At 38.7% G+C, this 20,942-nt stretch overlaps 3 protein-coding genes across 3 annotated transcripts in view; all 3 read right to left on the bottom strand.

Moving 5' to 3' along the window:
* LOC146310914 (uncharacterized) overlaps positions 1–6,870 on the bottom strand; it is a 34,821-nt gene extending 27,951 nt beyond the window's left edge. The window contains exons 1-7 of the mRNA XM_084742976.1: positions 6,396–6,870; positions 3,006–3,182; positions 2,828–2,911; positions 2,639–2,743; positions 2,387–2,542; positions 2,027–2,170; positions 1,115–1,258 (exon numbers count right to left, since the gene is read on the bottom strand). Coding sequence (XP_084599102.1) covers positions 1,115–1,258; positions 2,027–2,170; positions 2,387–2,542; positions 2,639–2,743; positions 2,828–2,911; positions 3,006–3,182; positions 6,396–6,405 — 820 coding nt within the window. The 5' untranslated portion in view covers positions 6,406–6,870. The remainder of the gene's footprint in view (positions 1–1,114; positions 1,259–2,026; positions 2,171–2,386; positions 2,543–2,638; positions 2,744–2,827; positions 2,912–3,005; positions 3,183–6,395) is intronic.
* Positions 6,871–8,182: 1,312 nt separating this feature from the next.
* LOC146310913 (uncharacterized) lies at positions 8,183–13,581 on the bottom strand. Its single transcript, XM_084742575.1, has 10 exons — positions 13,382–13,581; positions 12,682–13,137; positions 12,466–12,599; positions 10,881–11,025; positions 10,495–10,691; positions 9,355–9,443; positions 9,193–9,261; positions 8,852–8,956; positions 8,695–8,769; positions 8,183–8,529 (listed from the first exon to the last, which is right to left on the bottom strand). Exons 2-10 carry the CDS (start codon positions 13,101–13,103, stop codon positions 8,359–8,361), a joined length of 1,407 nt encoding a protein of 468 aa, XP_084598701.1. The 5' UTR covers positions 13,104–13,137; positions 13,382–13,581; the 3' UTR covers positions 8,183–8,358.
* A 3,007-nt stretch (positions 13,582–16,588) lies between these two features.
* The window catches only part of fyna (FYN proto-oncogene, Src family tyrosine kinase a), a 29,620-nt gene continuing 25,266 nt past the window's right edge, over positions 16,589–20,942 (bottom strand). The window contains exons 11-12 of the mRNA XM_084743142.1: positions 20,697–20,828; positions 16,589–18,308 (exon numbers count right to left, since the gene is read on the bottom strand). Of these exons, the coding sequence (XP_084599268.1) occupies positions 18,100–18,308; positions 20,697–20,828 (341 nt within the window). The 3' untranslated portion in view covers positions 16,589–18,099. The remainder of the gene's footprint in view (positions 18,309–20,696; positions 20,829–20,942) is intronic.

The following is a 20,942-nucleotide window of genomic DNA, read 5'->3' as shown; positions in this document are numbered from 1 at the left end:
ACAAAACAGCACTGTGAACAGAAGTTTCTGTCATATTCAGCGAATCCAAACAAAACATTTTCATATACATATAAAGTGAGGGTGGATTGTATGATATATTGTGACAGTTGTTTGTATGTGGAAATGTATTTATAGATCAATTTTGATACTAAGTATTGAAAGTAAACATACTGAATATGCAAAGTAACTGTCAGTGTTTTACTTTTATATACAATGTTTTTGGATTAACATTACTGTTGTGTGTATATGCTGCATTTTAATGCTTGCAAACCATCATAGACGGTTGTGCTAATTTTAATTATTTTATATACTGTTGGGTAGTTTGATTTACAGCAATGGATCATAATCTAAAAGATCATCATATGTTTGTGACCATGTATATGTACAGACATGGTTTTCATTTGACTGGAAGGGTATGGAAGCTCATCTGACTCACTAGAAACTAAAGCTGTCAGACAAATGTAGTGGTGTAAAAAGTACAATATTTTCCTCTGAGATGTAGTGGAGTAGAAGTAGGCCAACAAAGCTGCATAAAATGAAAATACTCAAGTACAGCACAAATACCTGATTTTTTCCTTAAGTAATTAGTTACAGTTCACACATTGTAGTAGGACAAATACATAGATTAGATACAGACCATGACAGATACTGTACCTTGTACTGTGTCCAGTATTACATCCATGATAGCACAGAGCACACCCTGGACGTATCCTGCCATTCCACTCACAAAGTCATTAGTAACATTGAAGACATTTCTGCCAATAACCACGGGGTCAATGAAGCTAACGTCAGTGGTTCCTGAGAAGAACAACAGACATTCAGGCCAAACCTCCAGTCAGTTACTACATTCAACAAATTTAATTAATATTTTTTTGTTATACAGATAATTGAAAAGACCGTTAGAGACCAACGGGAAAAGTTATTGGCCAGTAATTAATCATTTTTACTAGTACTGTTATACACCCATAAAAAACACATAAGAGTTATTGAGTAATAATGTTGATTTAGTAATAAATTAAGGCAACAAATAAGGATTCAACACTACAGACGTAATGACATTTAATGTACATATTGCTCCACAAACAATACAAAGGTTAAAATATGAAGCAGGTACCTTTTACTATGTCCAGTATTTTGTCTGTGATGGCACAGAGTACGTCCTGGATGTACCCCATGACTCCATTCACAGTGTCGTTAATAACACTGAACGTGTCCCTGCCAATGACCACCGGGTCCATGAAGGTGATGTCAATGGTTCCTGAGGAATTAAACAAAAGGAAAATAAATAAGTACAAAAATGCACTGCATTCTGCGTTACACAGCAGATGTAGGACCAAGTCATTGTTTTGCAAGTCACAAGTAACTCTCAAGTCTAAACACTCAAGTCTAGAGTGAAGTCCCAAGTCCTTAACTTTGAGTTTCGAGTCCTAAACAAGTCACGATGTATCTATGTTAATACTGGCCTTGGATTACTGTACATTGTGCAACTTCACCTGAAACAAATCTGAGAATTGTTGCGTTTGAGGCTCTCCAAGTACCACCATTATGACTAATGCTAAAATACAGCGGCATAGGACAACCCTACTCATTTAAGAAACAAGTTTATTCCTTCTAATAAGAAATTTTACTGATTGATTGGATGCTGTCGGATTGATTCAAAGTAGATCTGGGGGATTAAATGTCAACTTGCTGAGAATGAAGAACGTTAAGAACGTTATTCAGGACATGAAGGAAAATTTTTTGATATATGGCACAATTTTAAATAGCATAGCTTACTTTTTCATCTTTGGCCTTGGATGAAGGTATCAAGTATTTTTGAGTTGAAAGGCTGAAGTCCAGGTGAAGTCTCGAGTTATTGGTGAGTCTTTTTTTTTTGTCACCTCGAGTCTAAAGTCATCAAATTCGTGAGTCAAATCTAACTTTAGTCAAAGAAATGTGACTAGAGTCCACACCATAATCAAGTTAAATTAAGTTAAATAGTTATTTCAAGATATTAAGAGATTATAGATTAGAGGAGAGTAAATACCTTTCACTACATCCAGAACAGTGTCGAGAATGCCACAGAGCACACTCTGGATGTAGCCCACCACTTCACACATGTACTCATTAGTAACAGTGAAGACCCCTCTGCCTATGACCACAGGGTCCATGAAGCTGAGGTCAATTTTTCCTGAGAAAAACAAGGACATTTGTGAGGGAAACATTAATTTATTAATAATCAAACAAGGCAAAAATTATATAAGTACAGTTTTATTAGAATGAGTCAAATGATGAGTGTTTTTACTGAGATAATTAGGTTTATTATCATGTTATTTGCTTGTGAAGTAAAAGGAACGGCAGGCAAATTTCTCAGTTAGAAATAAGCATTAAAATACAGAATACATACCTTTACTTACACCCGATATAGTATCCATTACAGTATCCATGATAGCACACAACGTGTCCTTAAAGGAGCCCACAACTCCACACATGAAATCATTAGTTGAATGGAAAGCTCGTCTTCCGATGACCACAGGGTCAACATAGCTGAGGTAGAAAGTCCCTGTGGGTTTGGATGAGGGAGATTATTATTAGAGTCGTGGTTACATCACATGTATGTTAAAACGTTAACGTCTTTCTTTGCTGGTTGTTTTCATACCTTCCTCATCTGAAAAATAGCGAACAACTCCATCTTTTGCTGCCGATATTTCTTCAGCAGCGTACGTGGCTACAGATGCGGGGTCACTTAAATCAGGTGCACATTCTAGAGGCCCAGAAATAACAGTCAGATATTATAATATTTGCTTCAATGCTGCAAAAAAGACATGCAGCAAGTATCTGTATGTACCTTGGAACTTATTGAGCAGACTGGATACTTCATCAACAGCGTCGTTTACAGCTTGAACAGGGTCCGTCATGATTTGCTGAATGTCTGAGAATAATAACAGACATATTGGTAAATATGCATGATTTACTGATGATTAAAGTTCTAAAGAGATACTTTTTTTTAGGTGTGTGTGACCCACCAGGGACTGCCTTGTACTCCACAAAGTCAAACATCACCACTCCCACCACCACCCAGGACAGGAGGGCAGCCAGGGCGATCACCAGCTCTGCAGACATTTTCAGCTTCCTGAGGAGCCCCAGACCTTTGGCCCTGACAGAGCTCGCCTGTGTGGCCGGCGCTCCATCGGCCCCAGTGGCTGCACAGGAGGAGAAAAGATACTGAAGTCACTCTGAGAAGTCATCAAAATGTTTTTGTTTTGCTCTCACTATTGCCTATTGCTCAGCAACAGGCAGGTCAATATTGATCATAATTCATTCATACAGTATGTGTTTTGGTAAAGTGTTATATGCAGATGTTTTCTTTTTCTTTTTTGCACTTTCTTTTTGCAACTTCAAACATATGAATGCCTATGTATTTTTTTTTATTATTATTGCAAATATATCAGCATCTGCATGTATGGCAATGCAGAAATGCAAAAGTAAAAGAAAAAAAAATAACATTAGCCAATATAATGATATCAGATTTTTCTTTTTAAAATTTAGAATTTTATATAAATTAGTTGTAAGCCTTGAAAACCTCGATTTCAGGGTTGTGGAAGTGTGTGTGTGTGTGTGTGTTTCCCACTAAATATTCCCAATTAAATAAACATTTATCAAAGTTAAAGTTCTGAAAAGTATCCTTAGGTATTACTTATTAAGAGATTAAACTCAAAAACTCTTCTAAACTGTCTCATGAGGACTCTGTGGTTTGATCACATTTGATTGACAGATAAGACAACAACAACTAACAGGTAGAGGAAGAACAATCGTACACACACCATGTAAGTACGTGAGGTTATTTCAAACAGCGTCAAAAGAAAAAACGTAATGCCTGCATACTTACTCCATACCACAAAAAGTTTAATAAACAGCATTTCAATCCCACTTGGATCTTCGTCAGGTCAGATTGTTCAAACAATGAAAACCTCACCCATATTAGTAGTAAACACTCAAAAAATTCACAAGGTTGAATTTGTTAATGTTAATTTTTGAGTAGGTGTCCTGGCGTTACCTTCGTTCTTTACCGTCAACAAACAGCCACACAGCTATCATCAAGTTTTGATCCAAATCTTTGTCAACTCTGATTTGTGCACAGAAATAAATTACATAACATTTTCCCAGCTGAGCCAAACCTATTTTAGATCAGCGATAAAAACAAATGCAGAAATCTCTGGTGCGGTCCAACTAAAACATAAAGTTGTGTGTTCGTGTCAGGACACATTGTAGTAAAAAGCCAATGGAGAAAATGTGTTTTTAGGGCCGTTAATAAAAGATGTGGATCGGTAAATGATAAACAATGATATATAACCTTCTTGCACAAAATTTAGAAGCAGAGATTCCAGATATATTTTTACCTTGAAGATAATATCTTGTTAAAAACAAACAAATAGCCAATAGATCTAAAAACTCAATTTAATACTAGCAACTTATAACTTTAATACAGTATCATCTCTTAGACACATGTCTGACAAGGAAGTCACTGTGACATGTTTGGGAAAATAATATCCTATCCACTGACCTTTACACTCTCATCTACCTCACTCACCTACACACTGCAGCTAATCCATGACAGGTGAGAGATATTTCCTTTGTGATCAAAGGATTTAAACATAACACGGTGGAGACAGTGTGTCTGACCTTTGCATTTATCAAATAACAGTCTCTGCCTCTGTGCTGCATTAACATCATGTCCTGATGTTGACCGATTATGTGAATTAGATGAAACTGATTAAGAGCATTTTATCTAAATCAATAAAAAATTATCTGAGATTTCATTTGGAAACATTCTGATGCAAAGTGCAGTATGTGAGAATTGGTCACCTGTGGAATTCATATGCCAAACAAATTCAGGTTAGCATATCATCAGGGTAACCTCTGACTGTAGCTAACTATAGCTAACTGTAGCTAAGTGTAGCTGCTGTTAGCTAGCTAGCTCAGTTAGCTGTGCACAATAGCTTTGGACCACCAGGAGGAGGCTTTTAAGGCCCAGGCCCGGAGGGAAGTTAGCAGGCAACGCTGGTGAGCCAAGTGAGCGTGGAACAAAACCAGCCTAAGTAAGACCTGAGACTGAATGCAACCTCCAAGACCGACGGAGGCCAGTTGACAACAGGGAATAGAGTACTGAGGTGACTCACAGAGGTTTCAAGCAAGATTCTGACCCTGGAACTGTAAAGAAATAGCGAGTTCAGGTGGGGACAGGAGAGGAGTGGAAGACGAGCATCATTCAGCACCATCTTCAGAGGCCTATTTTTGAATGTTTTAAATTAAATTTCTTACACATTGTACCTTTAAATGTCCAGTGTGCAAGATTTAATGGAATCTAGCAGTGAACTTGCAGATGACGAACAGCTTGTGTCTCTCTTCCCTGGTGACTGCGAAACTTGCACAAAACGCCACAGGCCGAATTTAGAGACAGTGTTTGCTTTGTCCATTTTAGGCTACTGTAGAAACATGGCAGTGCAGCATTGCCCTTTGTGGATGTAATAAAAACCTCAGTTCTTATTATCTGGTGATTATACACAAAGAAAAGCATATTTATGAATATCATATTGAAATTCTGCCAATAAACCCACATAAATCTTACATTGGACCTTTAAAATGAAATTCTTACATATTGTACCTTTAAAATCAGAGAAGACAGGAATCTGTCATTCTGATTTAATCAGATATCCAAACATATATGTGCATGATTCCTGCTTACTGCAGTGGAAAATTCTTGTGATGGTATTTAATATCCTCACCACCGTCAACTAATAAGTGTGAGTGCCGCAACACTGCTATACTTTCCAACATGGACAAGGTGCCAAGGTGTTAGAGACACCTTCTGTCTGTGAATGAACTCTGAGCATGCCTGACTCATGATTCACTTCCTCATATACAAATGCCGTGTTATGAAAACTCAAAACGGTCCCTTCAGGCAACTGATTTATTCTGGATGGACAGATGGTGTCAGTATTTCACCACAAATTTACACCTATTCTTAAGGAAAACCACCTGTTCAATTCATTTTAGTCCTTGAATTTCGTCAGAGAAAATATGTATTTGTCAAATGCCACTTGTTTTAGCACATCACATTTGAGGAAAGCTTATTTTTAAATAGCAAAGACAGAAAGTTGTTGGAAAAGCAGAGGTCAGGCTCTGCAGCAGTCATGTCTGTCACAGGAGAGCAATACTAAGACTCTGGCTACATGATATCCTGTATTTATAGCACCGGACTTTCAACACATTTTCCTAAGAGGACACACAGCATCATAACATTGACATTTATTTATTACATGGCATATATTATTTAGGCTTTCTGTGCTGTACCACGCAGTAAGAAACAATAAGAATTGTTAATTTGAGGGCTGATGCAGGTGTATCAGTCCTACCTTCAGCCATGGTGATATGGAGACACTTTCAGGTATTATCCTTTGAGTAGGGGGCAAAGCCTCCTCATGCAGGAGTGAATGGAAAAATCACAGCTTCAGTATGAATCCAATCGGCATCCACTTGTTAGTAAAAAAAAAAAGTCCCATTTATTTAATTATTCCATTTCCACTTGAGGATCTTGTTTCTTGAACCATGTAATCCACAGGTTGATCCTTTCCGAGTTTAAAAAGAAAATGAAGAAAATGGAAAGTCAAACATAAAGTTTCACAGGTGTTGGGGAATTTGGAGCTGCCAGTGCGGCAGCATTGCAGAGGGGGGTCTGGGGACGGTGGAGCAAAGCGAAGCAACGCAGGGGAAGGAAAGAGCCAAGCTAAGCACAGGGCTGGGTAGGGTGAGGGGGAACAGTCAGAATATTCCACCCAGTGTTATTGGTGCCTCACATGGGTATAGGTCAGAGCACAGCACAGGGGGGCTTCAAGGTAACTTTATCCCCCCCAGAAGGTCCGGGTTATTCTTAGCCGGAGCTCTGCACACCAGCCGCTCTGGCAGGCCTTTTTTGGCGGTTGAAGGCGTGTGTGTCGAAGATCAGTTGGCTGAACTGGGCAGCCTCACTGGAGTGGTAATCTGCCCACTAAACTGGAACAAATCAGGTGCTTCTAGATGAGGAATGGACAACAACACAGGTGGAAACTGCCCTTAAAAAGTCTCACTGAGTCCAACACCAGCAGAAAACATTATTCTTAAACTATAAACATATATAAATATATATTGTAAAGTCAATTCTGTTCACAGGGATTTTTAATTACTCATCACTTTCTTTTTACGTTGTGTTCTTCTCACATTTGCTTAAATGCAGCAGCTTCAAAATAAACACATTCCCAAAATTATAAACTACCTCATCAGTGAACTAAAAAAAGGTCTGGCATGTGCTTCATAAGAGCACCATCTTCTTAACAACCTGTTGTGTTTATTAATGCTGTGTAAACTTTGTATACTGTATAGTACAGTATGCTCTAGAAATGGTTATGATATCAGGTTAATTTATTGATCATTTTACAACACAGGGTTGTATAATGAGATGCTGTTAGGTCCATTTATGCTGCTCATAAAAACAAAACACACAAAAACTGTATTTATAATGAATGGGTGACTTTATAATAAATCATAAGGTAATAATTGAAGGTAACAAGTGAAGGTAAATAAGTAAAATATAAATATGTTGAAAGACAGTCATATTTGCCCTGAAAGTATTACAAAACAGTCTACAGCCATAACTAACTAGGTATAATGTTTACCATGTTAAACTTTTTACTCATCAATTTCTCTTTATGTTCTCACATTTGCTTATATGTGTCAGTTTAAAATAAACATGTCCAAAATTATAAATCACCTCACCGATGAACCTAAAAAAGAGATCCAGCATGTGTATTAAAAGAGTGCCATCTTGTGACCCTTTTAGTAACATACAAGTGCAACGCCGTGTATACTGTATGTAATCATTTACAAGTTACTAGATTACTTTATTGACCTTTTTACAACACAGGGTTGCATAATGAGATGAGTGTTATAAGTTGGTCCCTTTATGCTACTCACAAAAACAAAACCCAAACCATATACAGCTGATGGGTGAATAAATAATAATTGATAAAAAAAGGGACATAAATGTTTGAACAACTTCAGGCAATTCATCCAGTAGTTGTTCAGATATTTCAGTCTTGATTAACAGACAGACACGCAGACTTTTCCATCCCCAGAGCCGCACCACTAATATGCGTGAACAGGTACATAGAGAAAAACCTTTATTCAAACAGCTGAAAAACAAGTATACACTAGATACAACACATCTTAGAATATGGGCTTAGATTGGATCAATTCCATGATTTTAAAATACACAAGCTGCACAATATTCAAATCATCAAAACACACTCACACACACACATGCATAAGCACAGGTGTGTGTGTTTACAGTGTTGCTGCAGAGCTGGGGGCCACAGGCCTGATGATGAGAGTGAGCTCCATAGGTACAGGAGGAGGAACGTATCTCTCCTCTCTGAGCAGCCGCAGTAATAAATCCTCGGTGTCCTGCGGCCAGCGGTAAACACGCGTGTTCTGAAGCCAACATGGGACGTGTTTCTGCATTAACATGTTTTATTTTCACAGAAGAGAAAGGTTTAGGAGAGAGAGAGCGAGGGAGAGGGAGGGAGAGAAATGGTGGGAAAAGAGTGGAAAAAATATGAGTGACTGCAAAAAGTCAGAGTAATAAAAAAAGCTTTGTTATTTTAAAAAATCCTTTCTGACCTGGGTTGCGTTGAGGAAGAGAACCGGTATAAATCTGAAATTCAAGCTGCCTTGCTGGATGAATTCATTCTGCATCTGGCAAAATTAGAATATTTTAACATTTAAGAACCTATTATCGATTATGTCTCATTCAAATGAAGAGCAAATATGCTCTCACCATAGAGTGAATATATCTGGTGTGTAGGCCATGGCTATCTGCTACAGATCCTTCAATGTCCGCTTTATACTTTGGACTGATGGCGATGATGATCAGGGTTGAAGGCTGTTTTAAAAAAATGCACATTTTAGAGATATTCACTGTCTGAAAAACAACTGTAGTTTTAAGTTAAAACATGGAATATGGAGTATTCATTCACTTATTATAGTCACATTCAGTCTGATTCTGTTTTCTTAGTCATTACTGATTATCTAGTACAAGTATTACTACTGATTTTATGTGATAATATAATAATAACAGTACAAAAATGTACACAAATCAGGTTTTAACTTTTCACTTACATCTTTCAGGTAACTGTCCTTCCACTTGTTGATGTCCATGCATCTGACTGGGTTGTCAAATAGGTCAATCTGTGGAATTAAAATTCAGGGCTGTAAGTGCCTTGTTTTTATTATTATTATTTTTTTAATATATGACTTTTGAGTGATGAGGAAGTAGCTTACAGCTGGTCGAAATCCCTGCTTTGTCAGGAACTCTACGAAGGGGACTATCTCTGAAGAAATGTCCAAAGAATAAGTTATAAAAACGTTTCCTGCAGAGAGAACAGATCATAAAATCAAAATGAAGTGCACAAAGTTTGCTCACCTCAAACAACAGAAGCACAGAAACAACAGTGCATCCTTAAAATCAATTTCATAAAAAAAAATTTTCACAAGCCCCTAAACAGGACTGGCGGGTTTATAAAGATACCATACTACGGTAACACACCCTGGTCCCTGCTGAGACTTTATGATAGTAATTGTCTGCAGTTAAGTTTAATTGCCTTATCACAATTATCTGCTGTGCGTGCAAGAATTATTTTAATCAAATATAGACCGAGTTGCCAAAATAGCCCACATGCCCAAAACATGAGCACCTTCCCTTTTAAAGAGGTACACAGGCGAGTCTGTAGAAAGATGGATTGCTGAGTCTCATTTCCAGGTCGGTTTCCAGGACTTAAGTTTTAGGGTGGAAGCTGGCTCTGATTGGTCAGACGTGGTGGATTCCTGTAAATGCAAGTAATCCACCGTGCCTGAACAAAACAACCAGAAGGAGCCAAAGGAATCTGCTTCTTTTTTTTTTTCAAATATTATCAATGTACTAATGCCACCATGAGGAATTTATTGCTTCAGTTGACTACAAACCATCAACACTGACTGGACTTTCACTGAACATCCATATATGAAAAGGGGAGAATTTGTTATTTTTAATACTGACATTTCTTTAGTCCCAAGTTTTTAAAAATTCTGCATTTTATGGTTTTAAACCTGGGGGTGAAATTACAAAAGTACAAAATCTGCATAGTGATCGCAGGAACTTTCCCCAGGGAGGTACTCTGTGCCTTTCCACCGCAGGGACCAGGGTCTAGATTTAGCTCCAGGGACATCATTTTACCTGCTAAAAAGTCCTTGCTCAGACAGAAGTACTTTTCAAAAGGGTGGGGCACGCATAAATTACTAAATTAATCTACATGGGTGTTTCATCCATGGTGGAAACACAGACAATAGTGGGCTGAGGGGACCTTTTAGTTCCTTGAAAAATAGTTCCTGGGACTAAAAGTCCTGGGTACTTAGGGTGGAAACAAGGCTTAAAAAGTGACTCACGGCACACATCAGGCAGGCTGATGGTTCTTCTTTTCTCCTGTGGATGTGAGAGTGACGCCTCTGCCCCCACGGAGTTCAGGTTCATCACGCTGACCTGTGACACTCCATCCACAGGGGGGGCGAAGAACTGAGGCACATTAACCGAGACACTTCCCTGAGCCACGCTGTCATTTATAAAGTTCTCCTGACGCTGGAGCCTAAAGCAACAAGAAAGTGAAAACAAACAAAGACTGTTCAGTTGAATCGTGCTGACATGTGATGTGTCTGTGTAATATGCAAAGTACCAACAGTTGCAGCACCTGGCTTACTGCATTTTTCTTAAACATTAACAGAGGTTGGAGGAACTTTGTGTACAGATGTGTCAGGTTAATATTCGTTGTTTTTACCAGTGAGGGTGATCCCAGGGATTTCTGTGCAGGCAGGGAGCAGAGTGGTGACACGGCTGAGGCGGATACCTGTTGCCTAGATTGAAGTTGTGCTGCCCTTCTCCTGCTGAATGATAATACCTGACATCCATAGCATGATGACGATCTGCAGATATAGTTTCCACATTTAAATGCCTGAAGCTCATGTTAGCTAACCTAACAACAAAAATCAAATGTCTCTCTTGAGACATAAAGCTGATTTTGAAAATTGCCAAATCCAGAATGCATGGACTGACAATAATTTATTTACTTTCACAGTCACAGCAAGTAATAACTGACAGGTTTACTGTTCAACAAGTGCTGTAATGGTAAGCGGCACTACAAGTCAATCATGGCTAGTCTTCTGCCAGTTTTCCTGAGGGCTCAGGGATATAAATCTATTACCATAATACTAAGTTATTTATTTAAGGTTTTTGTGTGTCTCACAAACCCCCACTTGCTACTGAATTTGCTGTACACAATCATCCACCCCATGTACGTATTGTATATTCATTCAATATTTATTACTGTGCACTATTTGTATTGTTCACAATTCACTTCCAAAACACCTGACATTAAGTTCTGATTCTGGTACCGATTCAGTATTGTACAGTTGTAGGTATTTCTACTTTACTAGACTATTCACATTTTCCACCAAAGTATTAAAAAGTATTAAGTATTAAAATATACAAAGTATTAGATCCTCTAATAAGATATGATGCATTGTTACCCTGTAGATTGAAATACTCCTCCATACTGATTAATAAATAGTAAGCAATTACACTTTGCTCCACCTCAACTAACTACAAATGCTGCTTATACATTCTTGCATCAGTAATCATCATCCAAATATATATAATAATGCAATTCTGAAAGGTGCCATTCTGATGCATAATGAGCACTTTTATTTCTAATACTGCAAGTGCAATTTTCAGATAATAATTCTGCACTTTTACTTTAAGAATATTGAATTCAGGACTTTAACTTGGAATGGAGTATTTTGTATTGTGACTTTTACATTCACTCACGTATTCTACTTAAACACAATTTACCTTTACTTTACTTAAGTATTTACATTTCATACTATTTTATACTTCTGCTTCACTAAAGTGAAAAAGGGAAATATTGCACTTTGTAGCCCACTACATTTGCTTGATAACATATTGTTACTTGTTACTTTTTTACATCAAGAAACATATGATTATGATATAATGCAGAACTTCTATTCTACTGATCTACTCAGTATTAAAGCATCTAAAATTGGCTCCACGTTGACAAACTCAAAAATTAAAATGCTCTTTCATCCATTAGTGATAAAAAACAAAGGATAATATATTATTCTATAATGATTTAAAACTGAGGAAGAAGCCATTTACATAATGAGTACCTTCACTTTTGGCCCTTGAAGTAAATTTTGATGATACAACTTCTGTACTTTTACTGAAGTAACATTTTGAATTCAGGACTTTTACTTGCAATGGTGTATTTCTACACAGTGCTATTTTGACTTTTATTTAACTAAAGTTTTTCTTCCACCACTGAATATTTGTAATAGAAATGTCCTTACCATGGTTGTGCGTGTAGTGGTGAGGAGGTAGAAAGGGATTGTAGTGTTGCCACTCATCATCAGATTTTAGTGGCAAAGGAGGCTCAAGATCCTCCTCATCACTCTGAAGCTGAGAGTTGTATTCATCCTCCCCACTGAATATATATGAAAACAGATAATGAAGCAAATCCAAATTTTACTCCATTATTTGATTGATTTTCTAGTTTGGTTCCTCACCTTGTTGCGTCTCTGTTTGCCGGTCTGGTTGTTCCACACTGGTTTGGTCCACGGTCCCAGTAACAGTCTGCTCTCACGTCACTCTCCCTGGTTCCCACAGGACGAGGGCCGCAGACATCAGGTAGCTGATCATGGAGATTCATCCTCGCAGGAGTTGCTACTCTATCTCCCGGCTCTCTGCGCTGCATCAGCTCTTTGTGCTGCACAGCACAAGCAGGCTGACTGAACTCTTGGTTCACTTGTCCAACTCTACATGGGGTTTTTTGGCAGAAATAATCTGCATCCATGCAACAGCTTGGAATTAATCTATCATGATGTGGATTAGCATGAAAAATTTGGTTTACTGTGACTTCTGGGAAAAAAGGTTGAGGGGAATTATCTGATTTATTCATTGTGGAGAGCACCCTTTCTGATTTCTCCATCTTAACCAGGTTACCTTAGAATAAGCCTGTTGTCCTGCAAGTAACAGAGGCAGAAAAAAATCTTCATCAGTTAGAAGAAAAACCACAGAATTCTTTGTAAATTGGCAGAATGATTAATATATAGTTTAACTAAGACATTTTTCATATATTATTCTCAAGAAATTATGCCAGATGTTAATATAGGTTATACAGTGCATGACAACATGTCCCTATATAACATTTATACATAACAAGACTAAAGGGACTTCATGTGAAAAGAACAAGACACAATGACCTACCTGTTCCTTTCTGGATTCTTAACACTCCTGTCAGTGCAGAGGCTTGTGTGTGCTGCAGCCTGCTATATGCAAATTCTTCACAGCTCCAGCTGCGTCCAATCAGAGCAAAGAATGTAGTGTTTGTGTTGCTCAGCCAGATCTGCCAGGAAAGTTTAGCTGGGGAGGATAATCTTTAAAAGTGGAGTCTTAATCTTGGGATTTAAAAATAAAAAAAAATGTTAATGTTCAGCTATAACAATAAGACAGTAATAATGATACACTGAGGCTGTAAAATGACCAGCAAGAGCCTATATTCCTATAAAACTCCAGAATTCAGTATTAAAGTCAGAACAGAAAATCCAAACAATTAAAAAGCTCAGATCATTATGATTTTTTTAATGAACCCAAACTGAACAGGTTCTAAAATAAAGGGATAGTTTGGATTGTTTGAAGTTGGGTTCTATGAGGTTCTCAGTGTGTTACCTAAAGTAGATGGCAGTTGACATGCTCACAGTTTGGAGAAACAGCAGGAGTACCGATTTCAGAAGTTAAGCAATGCCCTGCGGTGGCCAGGGTTAGCAACCAAATGTATTTCAGACACCTAAAAAAAGTGTACGCTATATTTAGGATATTTTCACTGCTTTACCTTTGCTGTCAGACAGCCTTTTCCAATGGAAAACCCCTGTTATATACGCCAAATACTGCTCTGTCAAAAGCAACCAATCTCCACTGGCAAAAAACACAAATTTTACTTTGCAGGACGCAGGAGCTGATGGTCAACCGCTGCCTTGATCGGTTGATGCGTTTGAGTTATTGTGTGATTTCAATGAATCCAAAATAACCCATTAAAAACCAAAGTCGCTCAGGAACCCAAACAAATTAACTGATCGACCAGCAACTCCTGTGTTCTGTGAGGTAAAATTACTGATTTTGCCAAAGAAAATTGGTCGGTTTGGAGAGAGCGATATTTATCTTACATAATGGTGGTTTCCTGTTAGAAAAGGCTGTCTAGATAGCAAAATAAAGAAGTGAAAATATTCGGAATATTTGTTCATCTATGTGTACTTGATATTTTTAGGTTGGCTTTTTTTTTTCTGTGGTTAAAAATGGCTTTGCTGCTGACCTTGTCCACAGCAGTACATTGCTTAGCCTCCATGCTGCAATTCCTCTCTGCCTCTTTCAACCAGTGACTGTAAACAAAGGTTAACCAGTGCTCCAAACTGGGAGTGTATCGGCTGCCATCTTCTGTGAGTAGTGCATAATGGATAAGTACATCATGGAACTGAACTATCCTTTTAAACACTGATTCACTACTTTGTATGGAGTTGACTGCTCTCCAACTGCTGGGTGGACCTAGTAAGTGATTTGCATATTCTGAGCTCAGTCAAGTTCAGCCTGAGGGAAAACCACAGAGAACAACCGCGTTAATTTCAGGTGTGTCTATTGACACTTTAATGATTGACTCCTGCTGTCAATTTTCCCCTGGTGCTGAAAAAGGTTAAGGCTGCGGTGTTCTCAAAGTTAATTGTCAGAGAAGCTTTTAAATCAAACGTAGTTATTGTTTCCAAGTCCACAGGACGATGATGGCAAGATTGTTTATTTCAAAACCAGTTGTGTACAAGTAACAGACAGAGACAATAAATAATGCAGAGACCAAAAAACATTTTCTGTATATCTACAGAATCAGGGTCAAACAAAGTGATTCAAAAACTAGTTTTTGCTCACTTTTCCACCCATGAAGAACAACTTAAATACACACAGAAATGGCGTCTTGACCTGGAATGCTCCTTCTCGTGCGCAGAGAGAAGTTTGATACTTGAGGATGATAAAAATGTCATTCAGAGCTGCAGATTTCCCTGGAAAAAAAAACATCACATAATTATGTAATCTTAAAGGGATAGTTTGGTTTATTTGAAGCGGGGTTGTGTGAGATACTTATTCATAGTCTGTGCAATACCTACAGTAGTTGGCATTTTCACAGCAGTTTGAAGCAGCAAAAGGAATACTGGTGTAGAAAGCTAAGCGATGAACTAAGTAGACAGGGCCAGCAGCAAAATGTATTTTAGCCACCTAACAAAGGCCCACTTCCAACAACAACAACAACAACAAAAGAAATCAATATCAGTTTAAGTGCACGCTATACTTTGAACATTTTCATCAGTTTACCCAAAAAATACCTTGTCCGGATGGCATCCTATGTTGCTCCAAAACATGTATGTACTTTTCAGCTTCAGTGGAAATATCCTCAGCATGGTGTTTAAAAAAAGTATATACAGGTTTTGGACAGTGTCTTTTTCAAGTAAAGTGATGAAAATGTACAACAAAAATGTAAAAGCGTACACTTAAACTGATATTTGCTTACTTTTTTTTTAAGTGGGCCTTTTTTTAAGTGGCTAAAATGTGTTTTTCTGGCGTCTCTGTCAATAGCAGAACATTGCTTAGCTTCCTACACCAGTACTTCTGCAGCTTCTCCAAACTGGGGGCGTGCTGACCATCATCTACTGTAGGTAATACATTCACTATGGATAAGTACCTCATATAATCCTACTTCAAAAAATCCGACCTATCCCTTTCACCACATATGAGACTGGCTGAGATGTTGAGCAAAATAATACACTGAAATAAACATGTTTGGTCTCGTAAACAACATGTTATTTCCAGATACACATTATGGAGGGACAAACACAGGTACGTATCCTTCATTTCCCGTCATGTGAGTGGCAGTTTGTTTGTTTGTTTGACTGCTGAAGCGAAAAAGACAACGAGAGTTTCTTACACAGCCTGCTGCCATACAATAATGCAACATACATTATTAAAATATTGCCAGTATAATAAGCAGTCAGCCGAACAATGGTTGCAGTTGGAGAGGAAGTCAGCCTCCTCTTCAACTACAAGAAGCAGGAACTAAAAATTACTTTGAGCCGATCTAAAAATCATTGGCTGAAGCTGAAATGCGATGAATGCACTTAATATTAGTGCATATAATGGCATACAAGTTTGGGTGGAAGAGTCCATGATGCACTAAGTTAGTGTTTAGAAAGCATGAAGGCATTCCCTTACGTTATAAGAATATTACTAAACATGAAAAGGCAAGAACAGGTGTTATAGTACATCTAAGTTCCTTGAGAAGAGGAGAGCAGTATTTGTTATATTAACCTCGTAAAAAAGGTCGGTGGACTTCCAGAAAAACTTGGGAGATACTTCGGTCCACGAGGTCTAACTATTACCATTCCTACAATTATTATTATGTCACGATTTGTTACCAACTGTGAGCCTCACACGTTTTTCTACGAGCTGTAAATCTGCACTCCTAGAAATAAGGGTTCAAAAAGGGTTCTTGCTGGAGGGCTAAGGTTCCACCCAGAACCATTTGCTTCTGAAGAACCCCTTTTTAAAGAAAGGGTTCTTCAACGGTCCTTTGTAAGACTAAGGGTTGCATTAAGAACCCTTTTCATCCAAAGAATCCTTTTTGTAAGAAAGAGTTCTTCAAGGATTGTTGAAGTCACGGGAGTTAAAGATCCTCAGCCTCACATATTCAGATGGTTACCCATGATTCAAATGGGTCCATTTAAAAATCTGATTCTAACATAGATTCTAAAAATGATTGATGACCACAATATACAATACATGGGATTCAATAATTCAAGAATTTTTTTCCTCATCTGTAGAATATAATATGGTTCTTCTTAGATCCCTCAGAAGACAAGAGGGTTCTAGGTGACACCCTTGGAATTTCAAAGGGTTCTCAGTAGAATCCCCTGGGAAGGTTCTAGATAAATCCTTGGAATACAAAAGGGATCTCAGTAAACCCCCCTGGGTGGGTTCTAGATGAAACCCTGGAATATAAAAGGGTTCTGGCTAGAGCGCCCTTTGTGGGTTCTACATAAAACCCTTGAAATATGAAATATGAGTTCTTGTTAGAAGAACCCGGGTGGGTTCGAGCTGAAACCTTTGGAACATATAAGGGTTTTGAATAGAGGCTCCTGGGTGGGTTCTAGATCAAACTCTTGGAATTTAAAAGGGTTCTCAGTAGGACCCCCCTACGGTGGGTTCTAGGTGAAACCCACGGAATATAAAAGGGTTCTTGTTAGAACCCCTTAGGAGAGATCCTATTAGCAGCCGTGGAAGGTAGAACGGTTGTGGATAGTATCAGCAGGGAGGTTCTGGGTGGAACCACTATGCCATAGAAAGGTTATCCATAGAACCTTTCATAGGGGGTTCTGGGTGAAACCCTTTTTGCTGGGTTCTTGATAGAACCTCGTGTAAGGATTCCAGGTGGAATCTTCATAAAAGGTTGTATCGGGAACAAGCTGAAGAACTGTATATGGTTCTAATTAGAACCTTTACTTCTAAGAGTGTGAAATAACTTTGACCTTGGATTAAAAAAAAATCCACACATTTCCAAAATATCAAAAGTAATATAAAATGAAACAAAAAGAGATAAGTAAACAAGCAATTTATATTTACACTACGTACAAGTTACACAACACATCTCGTTCATCCATGGCAGTCAGTTTAACTCTTCAGTCATCTCCTCCAACACATCCTTTTGATTTGATCGTCAGTTTGCTGTCAGAGCTGCACCGTCCCTGTTTGTTCGTATGAAGCTTGGAAGTCAGGAAGTCAGTCGATGAGCTTTTTAAGATCGTCACAGCCACAGGATGACAGAGAGAATAGGTGGAGACTGGCTCCCTCCGGTGGAGAGCCAGGGAAATGACGTGAGATGAAGGCAGCGGTGCTCAGAGGTTATCCCCCGGCTGGTACTGAGGCTCAGTGGCAGTGAAGTAGTCCTCCAAAAAGGCCTGCAGGTACTCGAAGGTGGGCCTCTCCTCCGGGTCTTTCTTCCAGCACTGCACCATCAGCTCGTGCAGGGACGTGGGGCAGTCCTGCGGGCACGGCATCCGGTAGCCTCGCTCCACCTGCTCCAGGACCTCCCTGTTGTTCATGCCTGGAGAGAGGAACACAAAATACACATGTCAACAAGAAATTCATAACAATATTCAAAACAATATTATACACTCCTTACAAGGATACACCAAGCTCTGCACAGCAGAGAACGAGGAGTGACAATAGACATTCTTCTTCACAGCAGCCATACTGATACGTAATACCAAGTATACACAGGTTTAGTTAATGATACTAATTAAGGTGCTGTTCCATTTAGTGTAGCGGAGCCTTTCCAGTGAGCTAACATGCACAATAGCAGCACCCTGACGCTGTCTGACCTGAATGGAACAGAACCGTAATTAGCGTCATAGATAAGCCTGAGTTGACAGTATTATTTCAGGTTAAAAATGGCTGCTTTAACAAAGGACTATACTAACTTCATGAGGAAGGTAGACCGTCTCACAGCCCACAGACGGTGGTGGAGCTTATTAAATGCTACATGACTGACAGCAGAGGGGGCAACAGTAGCAGGAGGTGACAGATGTCAGTTACAGCACAGCTTTAAGGTGAGCGGTGTGGCAGCAGGCATGACAGTGAGCGCTGACAGTTTAAATACAGCAAACTGGAGTTGTCTGCCTGAATTAGCTCGCAGGCTTTTACTGCCTGATCTGGCTTTTTCCACAGCAGCCATTCTGACTTGTTGTGGCAGGAAAAGCATACCATTAATGGCCACTCCGCTCTCTGTCCCAGTAAACCCTGACAGTGTGACGGTCAGGGTTGGGAGAGTTATTTTACCTACTATTTCATGTCAAAACGGCTGCTGTGAGAAATGGACTAATCAGCCATTGTTAATTTTCTATTTTACACCTGTAGTTTTCCTTATATGATATGGCACTGCGTATGATTATTACTATGCTGCCTTACATTCATCACTAACTGTCAAGACCACTCTGAGCTTTATTCTGAGGAGAAATGACCTGATCTAGCCACCAACAGGAGCAAACACTGATATACTTTCATACACAAGGCCACTCTTGGACTGCTCCCGTCCAATCTTTGTACTTTCACGGAAGAGTGATTGTGGTCAACACACTTTTAGATGTCGTCTGTGCCAAATGTTTGTGCAGAGACTGGGAACCGGGTGCTGTGACACTCTGCTCCTTCAGACCGGAAAACATCACAGAAAGTTTTAAAACTCCATTGTCTCATTTCATTGAATGCTTTTGAATCCATTTTGAAAGATCTGGAGATGGAATCGTTGGGGTGTCAGTGCTTAAAATGAGATTGTTGGATGCATGGCTTTAACTGCACTTTTATTCTTTGGTATGTATTGTAACAGTGTCTGTTTTCTTTTGTATCCGTTTTAATTACTTGTTATTATTTTATACAGCTGCCTGTCTTGGCCAAGACTCTTTCAAAAAAAGGAATTTTTAATCTCAAAATGACCCTCCTGGTTAAATAAAAGTTAAATAGTCGAGGGAAAACAAATTAATCTGGAAATATTCTGATGATTGAATTTGAATAATCGTTTTGAGTGAAAATGCCCTAATATTTGCTGAAGTTTCAATATGAAGACTTGCTTTTTTTGTTTATATGATAGTAAACCGAATATTTAGGGGTTTTTGACTGTTGATTAGAAGATGTCACCTTCACACAATCCTACTGGGAGTTACAAGAGGTATTTCTTTACTATTTTCTGATATTTCCTTGACAAAACAATTTATCAACAAGAAATGCAATTACTGGGTGAGAAAAATTAAAATAGACATTGTTTTATCTGCTTATAGCCCCTGCACAGCTTTAGTCCACCCTCTCAGGTACGTGATTAGAATTCCTCTCAGGATTGTGTGGGCATGTGCAGACTGTGTCACATCTCACTGACTCCCCTGTTAGTTTTGTTTCATCTATTAGGGCAGAACATATATTGATATTATTATTATTTTTAGTACATAGAGTTTGTGCAAGCACATATTTCCCATCATAGCTCCACCAAACTTCCACCTACCTACAGATTTAATCAGACAGAGTAATTGGAACGCCTGCGTGGGTGTGCAGGGCCTTTAAATTAAAGCCGAATCTCTGTTTTTAAACAGCACAAGTATATGAAAAACCTACTCATAAACGCCAATGAGACTACTGATAGTTATTTTCTACTCATGCTATGTGGTTTATAAAAAATTAATCAGTTTAAATGCCTCAAACATACTGTCAAAATGTGTCTGGCAACATTTCACATGTCCACACAGTCATCTGGGAACATTTCTCTGCATAATGCACAATGTAATGTACATTATGCAACACGCTGCTCTTTTTTTAGCATACAGAACCGTGGTGGCTCGTATCTCAGCAGGCTCTAACACTCTCACACACTCTGCATTAATCAAACACAGGCAATCATCTGGAATCGAGTGACGATTACATAATCCGCAGAGCAGCTGAACACACTCACCTGGATACGGCACTCTGCCCTTGGTCACCAGCTCGGTCAGCAGGATGCCGAACGACCACACGTCTGACTTGATGGTGAATTTCCCGTAGAGAGCGGCCTCAGGTGCGGTCCACTTTATTGGAAACTTTGCACCTGAAAGAAATTCAGATGCATGATTTTTAACCTTTAAAACTTTCTCAAACTGCCGCAACATTTTTTGTTATTTCAAGCAGAAGGAGTAAGTAGGTCAGTTTCGTCTGTATGATT

Source organism: Lutjanus erythropterus, chromosome 18, assembly GCF_056507025.1.
Source record: "Lutjanus erythropterus isolate fLutEry1 chromosome 18, fLutEry1.hap2, whole genome shotgun sequence".
Classification (NCBI taxonomy): domain Eukaryota; kingdom Metazoa; phylum Chordata; class Actinopteri; order Lutjaniformes; family Lutjanidae; genus Lutjanus; species Lutjanus erythropterus.
The sequence above is the reverse complement of the archived record's forward strand: the minus strand, read 5'-3'. Positions and strand labels throughout refer to the sequence as shown.